General features: G+C 38.3%; 1 protein-coding gene across 1 annotated transcript; it reads right to left on the bottom strand.

The window, feature by feature from the left end:
* Positions 1–646: 646 nt before the first annotated feature.
* MMP3 (matrix metallopeptidase 3) lies at positions 647–8953 on the bottom strand. The gene is made up of 10 exons (XM_031653889.1): positions 8562–8953; positions 7791–8035; positions 7550–7698; positions 7256–7381; positions 5253–5417; positions 4946–5090; positions 3948–4081; positions 3386–3545; positions 2136–2239; positions 647–1074 (listed from the first exon to the last, which is right to left on the bottom strand). Exons 1-10 carry the CDS (start codon positions 8664–8666, stop codon positions 974–976), a joined length of 1434 nt encoding a protein of 477 aa, XP_031509749.1. The 5' UTR covers positions 8667–8953; the 3' UTR covers positions 647–973.
* Between the last annotated feature and the right edge of the window lie 2559 nt (positions 8954–11512).

Raw genomic sequence — 11512 nt, 5'->3', positions numbered from 1 at the left:
TCTGGCACATGGAATATGATTTGTAAATTACTTTCAGATGAATGGGTAAGTTAAAAAGAGAATGAGCTCTTATCATGTACCAGGCATTGTGCTGGAGACATTAGTTATGGATGATAAACGAATGTTAGAATCGTCATTTGCCAATGGGCATTTACCTCCAGGCACAGGCAGATACAAAATGAGTACAAGAGTATATTTTAACGTGTGAATAGGGTAGATATGAGGAAGTTTGCTTGCTAGGTCAGAGGAGGGACCTGTACTGAGGGAATTTATAAGTAAAAGGAAAAGATCAAAAACAAGTTTGATTTCCTCATCCTGTAAAATGAGGTGTGCAAATGAGGCAATTTGCTATGAGTACAGGATTCCCTTCACAGTTTTTCCTAGAGCCTGCTCTACAATGTCACGATCCCTCTCGATTTTTTGCCTTAAGTATGTCAGGACACATCAAATGTCTAGATGGTAGAAATAAGCATCCCATTTGCAGGGTTCATGAGGAGGGCAAGTTGTAGATTCTCTGCAGTTCTGGAACCCATTGTGAACCCCAAGCCGTGGAGACTCTAGTCTACTGACTGATCATGCTCAGCCCATAATGTGCCCAAATTGTGAGAACAACTTGCCCTTGAAACAAACAAATACAACAATAAGATAAAATAACTGACAAATCATCTTTATTAAATAAGCAAATAGTCTACATAGATACAGTCACTTGTCTATTGCACATGACTGCTTCCCCTTCTCTTGGGAAAGATCACTCCACATGACAAGGTGCAAGCTAAGCAGCAGTTCATTTGAATGCCCTGTAATAATGTAAAGATGACCGGCAAGATACAGAGTTCACGCTCAAGTTCCCTTGAGTATGACTTGAGTCACAGCACAGGCAGGAGAAAACAAACCATTTCAATTCACAGAGACTTAGGTGAAGAATTATCAGCTTCATTTAAAGTTCCCATATGGTGCCTTCTACATATCTCTCTCAACAATTAAGCCAGCTGTTACTCTTCAAAGTGTGTGTCACTTTCTTTGCATTTGGGTCAAACTCCAATTGTGAAGATCCAGTGAAGAAATAAAAAAATCCTTCAAATACAGACAAGGGAAATAGTAAGACATTTTTTTCCAAATAAAGACATTTGACAATATACAAAACTCAGAATCATAGAGAACTAAAAATAGAAAGTGTTTATAGAGTTTTACTTTATGTCAGGGACTATGCCAAGCTTGTTACATGAATTTATTTTCATTTATTTCTGCAACAACCCTATGAGATTGTATGTCTAACTCCATTTACAGGTTGAACAAGTTGAGGTTTAGACAGATTCCGATGCTTGCTCAAGGTTACTCAGCAAGGAAGGATGGAGCCAGCACTCCCTGCCAGCTCGCTCTAACAACAAAGCCAGGTTCCAGGTTACAAGGTTATTCTTCTTCCAATCAGATAAATTCTCCACTTGCTTGGAAACTCTAATCACTTATTTCTTTCTTCCCCAAAAATCCTCCTCCCTTTTTCCTGCATTGCAGCCTAGGAAGCACAGCAACTATTTCAAAACACCAGAGAACCCTTTAGTACTCTGCAAACATGGTGATCAGGTTACCTTTCAATAAAGATCATCAGCCTCCACTTACTTACCTTGAGTAAACTCTGGGCAATGGAAAGGTAAGTATTTGCAAATGACCGGCATGGGCAATGACTGACAACTCAGGAAAGACAGAAAAAAATCTCCCTGGGAATTAGTAGCAGCAATAAGATGGGGTGGAGGAGAAGGCCAGCTAACCAATATTAAATCTGGCCACACCATTTGATGGGATTTTTATGCTAACATGGTAATCTGAAATTCAAGCTTGACTTCACATGTTAGCTCGAGATGTGAGTAAGTGACGCTGGAACACTTTGATTTTACATGCACGGTTTTATATGCATGTATAAGATAAAGTAGCAAGATTTGTTAATTATCTTTATGGTTCCAAACAAGTTATTTTGTGAAGTAGTTCTATAATGAGTACAAATGTAGGCAAATCAAAATTTTGGGGCGGGAACTGGTCTTAAAAAACACTTGTTATTAAAAAGTTTCAATGCTCCTGTTGTCTCTGATATCATAGATGTTTCAAGTGCTCCATGGCCAACACAGTAAGTATCCTCTTACCAAATTCTTCAAAAACAGCATCAATCTTTGAGTCAATTCCTGGAAAGTCTTCAGCTATTTGCTTGGGAAAGCCTGGCTCCATGGAATTTCTCTTCTCATCAAATCTGTACCGAGTAAAAGAAACAGCTCAGTGTTCCATACAGGCCATGTTACCAAACACCTTAGATCATGGTAGGTTTAATGTGGAATTTTACTAAACTCTGTAAGTACTGCAAATAAACGCTAAGCATATTTGGGACTGTAGAAATATGTGACTTTAATCGTACTGCAAAGAGTTCTTAAAGCCATATCTCCATCCAGAACAGGGGCAGCATCCTGCTGCATGTAGCACCTGCTGTTTGTCATCATATGTCTTAAGCCTGGACAGAAAGAATCTTAATCATCTTTCTGTCACAAAGACGTGAAAGTGTGAACATATATATAAAGTGAATTGAATCAACATCTAAAGTGCAATTTTAATTCCCTACCACAATTGGCCCATATATACCTGCCCTCCCCACCCTGCACATCTAAGTCTTCTATGGTGGCCTCCCAGGAAAAGAGATTAGGATTAGAAGCAAAGCACAGTATGTGTGTTTTTAGCCCACTGGCTGGATATCAGATGGTCGGCCTCGATGTCTCAAAGTCTGGGCAAATGACCCAGGAATCAACCTGTCTGCGAGTGCTGGGTTGTATCCATAAACTGGACTGCTATTGCTCATCATCTCTTAAAAGTGCCATCATTATCAGGCAGAGGTAACAAATGGGTGAGGTTAGAGGTAGCCCTTGGATATCACATAGTATTGTTAGGAAGACAAGACAAACGCACAATGAGACAGTAACAAACACAGAGAGACAGTGAGCCAAACTATAAGACAATGGGAAGGAAATGCTAAATGGTGGTCTGGATTCTCAGAACATTTTCCCAACAGGTCTAAAGTCCATGAGGGAAAGCTGCATGGAGGTGATAAGACTTGAGCCAGGACTTGAAGGATGGGCACGATTTGAATAGGTTGAGGAGAGAAGAGGGGGCTCCAGGCAGTTGGGGCAACAGCACTAAGGGAAGCACCAGCCAACTGCATTTGGGACTCAAAGCAGGAGAGCTTAAAGTGCTGCTGTTTTAAAATAAGAACTTTCCCACAGTTGTCTGAAGTCCCATCCTTCCTACTAAGAGAGAAGCAGGCCTAAGGTTGGGGTGAGGGATTTCCTTAGAAAAAGAAACTAATTTCACTAATTAGGCTCCATGCAAAGTCATTTCTTTTGCATCTCACCTCCAATATTTGTCCTCTACAAAGAAATATGTTTTCTTCTTTTCCTTATCAGAAAAGGCTGCATCGATTTTCCTTACAGTTGGAGGGAAACCTAGGGTGTGGATGCGTTTTGGGTATCCAGCTTGTACCTCATTTCCTCGGATGGCCCAGAACTGATTTCCTGTTAAATATAAATAATTCAGAGTCATATTGAATTATAACAGTTAAGTCCTTTAGCTTTAGAAATACACTTTAGCATCTTTGATTTTCATGGTAAAGAAGTAGCCCAAATTTTAGATTTAGTCACCAACTCACAGTGGGCTGTTCACAAAAATTTGCAGACTGAACGAATAAACCAAGGTCAAATGAGAGAATTTACAACTCTGGGTAATTTATCTTCCTGTCTTTATTTCTATCATCTATAAAATATATATACAATCATATCAGCCCTGGTTATTTCTTCATTACCTTTGACTACTGTACTAGCCAGTACTTGATGTAGCAGGGAAAAGGAAAGTGTTGTTCAATTTCTTATGAGAGGGTTTATTTTAGCAAGTTAAACAAATGATGATGTAATAATTACCTTTAAAAATGAAAACAAGATCCTTGCTAGTAACTTCATATGCGGCATCCATGCCTGAAGGAAGAGACGGCCAAAATGAAGAGATCAAATACAAGTCAGGCTCAAGCTTCCTGAGGGATTTGCGCCAAAAGTGCCTAAAATATATGTAAAAAGAAATGTAAATTGAAAAACAGTCTTTCGCCTTGAGAATATTTTCCTCACCATCTTGCCTCACGCAACTTCCCCCATTCTCTCATCTTCTAGGCTGGATGACAGATAGAAATCAGGTATATTGCCATTAGAAAATTTCTTTCCTTTTTCTTCATAAGACTGCAGTGAGTCTCCTGTCATAGGTTTCCAGAGTAATGTCTTCTATGAAAGAAAAATTATTCTATCACGCAAATGAATTAGCCCAGCATAAGCTTTAACTACCTGCAATGTGTGCAAAACAGTGCATATGCTATACCCTCTTCCAAAAGCTGGGCAGTGTGTGTATACATGCATGTGCTGTATAAATATATTCTTATATACAGGTAGAAAGATTCTGGAAGGATGCACAAAAAGTCTTGACTCTGGATGAATATAGGGGGAACTGGGAACTAAAGTTTTTAATTTTCTTCTCATTTGTGCTGTTTGAATGTTTGTCATGTGCGTATTGATCCATCAGTAGGTAAATTACTTGATTAAATGTAATGTTGATCCTGATGTCATTTTTAAAGGAAGTAAAAATAAAAGTATTATTCTAGAGATCTACTCACGCCTTTTGAAAAGTAACCGCGACTTAAAACATTTGGAAATAGCAATTAGAAGACAGGAACCAGATCAGCCTGAGCCTTCAAATATGAACCTGGCAATTTTAGGAAAATGTGGGAAAAGGCAGCACCAGATCTAAGTGATTCCAAGCTCAGAAGAAACGTTTTTGTTTTAAATGTTTAAAAATCTCTATCAAATTTCTGTGTGTTTTCCTTTCTAAGCATTGTAGACTAAAATGATAAGAAAATATAATTTTTCAGTCTGACCTGTCTTTAAAGAACAGGATTTCTCCCCTCAGAGTGCTGACGGCATCAAAGGACAAAGCAGGATCGCACGTGGCTGGCATCCCAGGTGCTGGAGGGACAGGGTCCGTGGGTACCAGGGGGGTCTCAGGGGATCCAGGGGGAGGTCCTAAAGGGAACATTAGGGGAAATGTGATACGTTTCAATATATGCCCGTTTGTGTGCTTTCCAAACATTCTCATGGTGCTTTCAGCTAAATGTAGCATTTGACAGCTCTTCTGAAGACCATCGTTGCAAAACCACAATGGCTAATTTTCCCAGCTTCACTCACCATAGAGGGACTGAATGCCATTTATATCATCTTGAGACAGGCGGAACCGAGTCAGGTCTGTGAGTGAGTGGTAGAGTGGGTACATCAAAGCTTCAGTGTTGGCTGAGTGAAAGAGACCCAGGGAATGGCCAAGTTCATGAGCAGCAACGAGGAATAAATTGATCCCTATTTAAGAAATCAAAAACAATAGTTACTTATTTTTTAAATACATGTACATTACACAGGTCTGCTGTGCATTGTATTGATTTTTGCTTCTTGGAACCACACAGGGCTTTTTACACCTTGTTTGTTGGTTAACTGAACAATTGACTAATTACACACTTAATGGAAAGCTAAGTGTATTTTAAAACTCATACCTGAAATCAATCTTTGAGATTGATCCCCCCGAACTCACCCCCAGCCTCACAAGCATATTAACTCCAGAAGAACCAGGCCCCTTTTCTTGTACTCAGGAATGGAATGAACCCATTTGTTTAGCATATCAAATATTTACCTTCATTTGTCAATGCAAAGCTAAACACTGTTTTAATATATTTACGTTTGCCATTTGTAGTCTCAGTTAAAGGAAACTATATTCATCTTAATTCATAATGTCTCAGTCTCATCATCATGAAGTACATATTGAGACTAAAAACATGAATAATGATGGATGTCATAGAATTTGCAAAATTGGTTTAAAACACAGTACGCCCACTCATGCCTAACATTTGTCACAAAACAGATTTAGAATACATAAGAATACATAAACACTGGTTTTATTCAAAATTTTTTCCTTCTTCTTTTTTTTTTTTTTTGAGACAGAGTCTGCACTCCAGGCTGGAGTGCAGGGGCGCCATCTTGGGTCACTGCAAGCTCCGCCTCCCGGGTTCACGCCGTTCTCCTGCCTCAGCCTCCCAAGTTGCTGGGACTACAGGCGCCCGTCAGCATGCCTGGCTAATTTTTTGTATTTTTAGTGGAGATGGGGTTTCACTGTGTTAGCCAGGATGGTCTCGATCTCCTGACCTCATGATCCACCCACCTCGGCCTCCCAAAGTGCTGGAATTACAGGTGTGAGCCACCGTGCCGGGTCTTCCTTCATATTTTTAAAGACATCCATAATGCTAAAATTGGGAGGCACTGGGTAATTATGATCAATACGGTAAGTAAATCTACATTACTTTTGCTAGTATTATTGTATAACTTGTAATGCTGGGAAAAATCTCATTTGAGAGTTTGCAGGAAGATTTCTTTACAAGAATTCGTTAACTCAACCAAATCAAGAATTTTATCCAGGACTAAACTCACATTTGTACGTCCTACAGAGGTTTACATTTTCATTGTAAATCCCAGCTAAACCTCGGACATAGTATTGTTTTTCTACGTTTTTAGAAGCAGTGTTAATTGTTTTAGCTGGGTTTTTTGAAAACTTTGGATGTCATTCCCCAAAATATACAGTTACGAACTGAGAAACATTCTTCTACCGAAACAGTTTGAACATTGTATTTGGGAGTTAGTCTTTTCCTTCAGAACAAGCCCATAAAAATTCTTTTAACCTAAAAGTACTAAAATAATGCCTCAGCCAGGGAAAAAAAAAAAAAGAATCTCAGTTTCTGAAATTTAATTCTGATTTCTGGTTTGAAGAGTAAAGAAGTAAATAGAGGAAATTACATAAGCAACATCAAGAGCACATTTTAGTGTAGATTCAGTGCAATATGCTATCCCTTGAATGTTTGCATTTCTATAGGATAAATTTTTCTTAATAATGGTTACCCTAGATCACAAAGATCCACAGTCATTAAAGAAATACTTAATGATATTTCCTATATTGTGCTTACCAATGTAGGAAAACTGTTAAAGCATCTGAAAATATTTTCAATAATAATTAAAACAAAAATATATTATGCTGATCTCTGATCCACTGGAAAATCCAGAACATCTCATTTCTTGAGCTTTCTTGGTTATTAAGAGGTTTCTACATATAAAAAAATTAATGCCAAAATCATTCTGAGAGATGTGTAACTAACCTGTTGTATCTTTTGTCCATTGTTCATCATCATCAAAGTGGGCATCTCCATTAATCCCTGGCCCAGGGGCATAGGCATGAGCCAAAACATTTCCAGGTCCATCAAAAGGGTAAAAGTCTCCATGTTCTAGTAGGAAAAAAAATTATTGGAAAGATAGGTAATGAGGATCCCTTTTGGGCCTTTTCCAGTATAATAACAACAGATAGATGAATGGATACATTTTTGTTTGGTTTTGTTTTGTGTTTTGCGTTTTTTGTTTTGTTTTGGTGTTTTTTTTTTTTTTTTTTTTTGTACCTCTGACTGCGAAAGAGATCATTATATCAGCCTCTCCTTCATACAGCCTGGAGAATGTGAGTGGAGTCACCTCTTCCCAGACTTTCACAGCTTTCTCAATGGCAGAATCAATAGCATCTTCTGGCAAATCTTGTGTATAATTCACAATCCTGTAGGAGAAAAATTGAAGAGGATACTATTTTCTCCTATGACATAGTTTATAAAATTCTAATCTCATGTGAAAACCTCTCTGAACCATTACCTGTATGTAAGGTGGGTTTTCCTCCACTTCGGGATGCCAGGAAACGTTGTGAAGTGACCAACGTCAGGAACGCCACACCTGGGCTTGCGCATCACCTCCAGAGTGTCAGAGTCCAGCTTCCCCGTCACCTCTAACCCAAGGAACTTCTGCATTTCTCGGATTTTTTTAACAACAGGACCACTGTCTTTTCTTCTAACAAACTGTTTCACATCTTTTTCAAGGTCGTAGTAGTTTTCTAGATATTGCTAACAGAATAAGTATAGTTTTTAGGTCATTCTTACAAATTTTACTATGACTCTCTATTTATAGTAAGTTTTTGCAGTTGCTCACTTTTCTTAAGCTATTTGGAGTATTTCTCTAGTTTGCTGAAATAATACCAAGTTTTATAATACGATACTAGCAACATAAATATTTAGCTAAAATTACGTTGCATTTAAAAAAAACTGAAGATGTTCCAAAGTAAGATACGGTTCATCCACTCTCCACTTGTTATTCATGTGCCTTAAGCCCCAGTGCTGCTACTCGTATGGTGTTGTGTGATCTTAAGAAAACACCTAACCTTTCTGGCCTTTGTTTCTTCCTACATAAGAGGAGAAGCCCAAATGGTGTGATAATGAGACCCTTTCCACTTCCAACACTCTATAACTCTCTATTCTTGACCTGTTCCTACACAGTACGCGCAAGCATTCTATGTGGGTTTTAAGACACACAGAATGGTTTGAGCTTACTGTGGAAGTTCCCCACCTGGCCAGGTCAGTTAGTGTTAATTACCTGAACAAAGTTCATGCTGGTGTCCTCATCCCTTGCACCTCCATCCAACGGATAGGCTGAGCAAACTGCCACACACAGCAACAGTAGGATGGGAAGACTCTTCATTTCCACCGGCTTTACTTAGCTCTATGTTGTCTCTATGCCTTGCTTTCTTGCCTGCCTCTGTGCAGGTCCACCCTCAGGAGCCCAGCTTTTAAAGAGTGACAGTGTTTGTTTGGATCATCCGCAGCTTGACTCATCCTTGCTTTCATCCAAATGGCAGCAGGACCATTTCCAAAAATTCCAAATTCCAAGTAGGATGATACAACCTACTTTACTAATTTCTCTTAACCTTCCCAATTTTGCAAGGCAACATAATGATTAATCTCCAGGAAGTGCTTCCTGTCTTGGTAGAGGAGAAAACTGAAGCATTTTTTTTCCCCCTCTGGAAAAATTGACTGGAGTTCTCTAGACAATTTATGTTTGTGTTTTTGAGAGAAGAAGTAGGCTGACTTGGTAAAAGTCAGAATTGTGCAGAACTTCGAAAAGGAGTTTTAAGAAAGACATTATAAAAGCAAAGAAAAGATGTAAGTGGAAAGTGTACATATATAGCTATAGTCTATACTATATACAGTTATACTCAAAACATAGAAGATAATATCTAGAAGAAATTTAGAAGGGGTGATTTATTTTTTTGAAACTGATTTGTAATGGCTGTTATTGATTGTGACTGGATTTCCTGGTTCTTGAGGAGGAAAACCTCATGGGCAGAATAGAACAAAGAGGGTCTGTGAAAAAGAAGGAAGTATATTCCCTTTGGGTGGTTTTAATTCTGTACTCAATTTATTAAAGGGTGATGGGCCCATGTAGCTGCTCCATAAATAGTTGTAGAATTGAAATGAGTTACATTGCTCACTGGACTGAAATTCTCTCTGTCCTTGTCTTCTACATGTGTCTTATTCTCTTTCAATCTTTTCCCCTCCTCCCTAAATTCAAATTAGCAGATGCTTTGAAGTTGAAGAACAGAATCCATTCTAAATTCTCTCCTCGTGCTCTTCTGTTTTCTTCCTTTCTTTCTTTTCTGTTTCTTTGTCAAGTAAAATGTTGCTCACATTATTGGTGTATAATAAATGCTTGAATGCAAGACTCAACATATTCAGAGGAAGACATTCTGTAAAACTTTCGTGGTCCTTTGGCCACCTGCCACCATCCATCTCCCCGACGTGTCCCTGATCACTACATTTTGTTTGTTCTTTCTTTCTTTGTTGACTTGCTTATTAGTTTGCTAAAGGGAAGAGCATCTTAGGAGTAAGAACTCAGTAGAATGATGGATACAAATGTGCACTTATTAGACCTTTAATAAGTGCCCATTTTTCTTTCTCTCATTTACCTCTTTTTTGCATTTTCTTCTTTGCTTTGTTTTTTGTGTATTTCTTAATAAACATTGGAGAGATTTTACCCAACAAATTTAAAGGGATTTCTCTGTGGTATTAAGATTCCTATGTGTGAAGATGCCCACACAGGTGATACCCTACTTGGGAGGGGGCTATACATCACACTTAAGCCTTCATTTTTAGACTAGATTCTGTCTAAAGATTTTTCAAATTTTATTTGAAAAATAGAGACAGAGGTCTCACTATGTTGCCCAGTCTGGTTTTGAACTCTGGGCTCAAGTGATTCTCCTGCCTCAATCTCTCAAAGTGCTAGGATTACAGACATGGGTCACTGCACCTGGCCTAAAGACATTTTAAGACTAATATTCTATGGTTCTCTATTCCTTTGGGGGGGGGGGAAACAACAACAACAACAAAAAACGTGTCTTGTCCTGATTGAAATAAAGGGAAAGTATTTGGCCACACTGACATAAGGACAAGGAGAACAGAGTGGTGGTAGTGATGTGAATTCCAGGAAGAAACAGTGGAGGCCAACAGATAAAATACTGAGAGGTTAAAAGCACAGGAGCTGTGGCAGCTCTAATTCCTTCTAGATTAAGGTGTATCCTTTGTAAATTTTCTCTGGAGTTATAACTTACATAAAACATATTTAAAGTTTAGAAGAAAGCCTGATAGATAATATGTTTGCTTTTCCAACTGTTAAGATGTGATTGGCAAAATGGGCTGTGCTGTTACTGAACTAAATACAAAAGTTTGCCATATTTTAAAACAGCTTCAGTGACATCCCTGGAAGATACTTCCCAAGTCCCAGGAAGAGTCATTAATTATTGTTCAATGGTACCTTGTACCTGCCTCTGCTACTGTATTTTCCACACTGCACTGTAGTGAAATGGTTTATCTGTCTCTCTCATTCTAATGTAAGCTACTTGAGGGTATGGACCATGCCTCATTTGATTCTGTATTCCTAATACTTAGCATGGTATCTGATATGTAGTAGGTAACCAAAAATTACTTAGAGAACTAAATAATATATTAGTTATGACTGAAAGGCTCACAGCAAATGTCAAACAGGTAAATTAAAAGTCAGAAAATCCACAAATCATGCACACGTTTCTAGATTTGCAGATTCTACATGTCATATATACTAAATATTCTAAAAACTAAATTTTTAAAAAGTTGTATTTCCACAAGAAAGATCAAGTTATCATCTAAAGTCTCTCTAATATATAATTGAAGTCCTCATTCATATGTCTGCAGAACACTCAAACTAATCTTGTAGAACCAGGAGTTTTCTAACCGTGCATGAGACAGTCAAATTGCATTTTGTAGAGTACGTTTTAAAAACCAGTGGAGTAATAAGAAGGAATAGGTAAAATTAAAGAGCAACTGAGTGTAAGAAGGAAGGGAGTGAGAAGGAGGGAGAAGAGAAGTGGGAAGGAAGAGGAAGTGAGGGGAGGAAGAGAGCAAACACTCCAGGTGTAGAGGGAGGAACTGAATACCAGGAGGAAAAAAAGTGGGCATTTCCAGCAAGAAATGAAAATGACTGTTCCACAGAACAATCATTTGTTATATGATTAA

The sequence above is a fragment of the Papio anubis genome, chromosome 12, assembly GCF_008728515.1.
Source record: "Papio anubis isolate 15944 chromosome 12, Panubis1.0, whole genome shotgun sequence".
NCBI classification, from domain to species: domain Eukaryota; kingdom Metazoa; phylum Chordata; class Mammalia; order Primates; family Cercopithecidae; genus Papio; species Papio anubis.
Note: the sequence above shows the minus strand (reverse complement) of the source record. Positions and strands in the feature narration are given on the sequence as shown.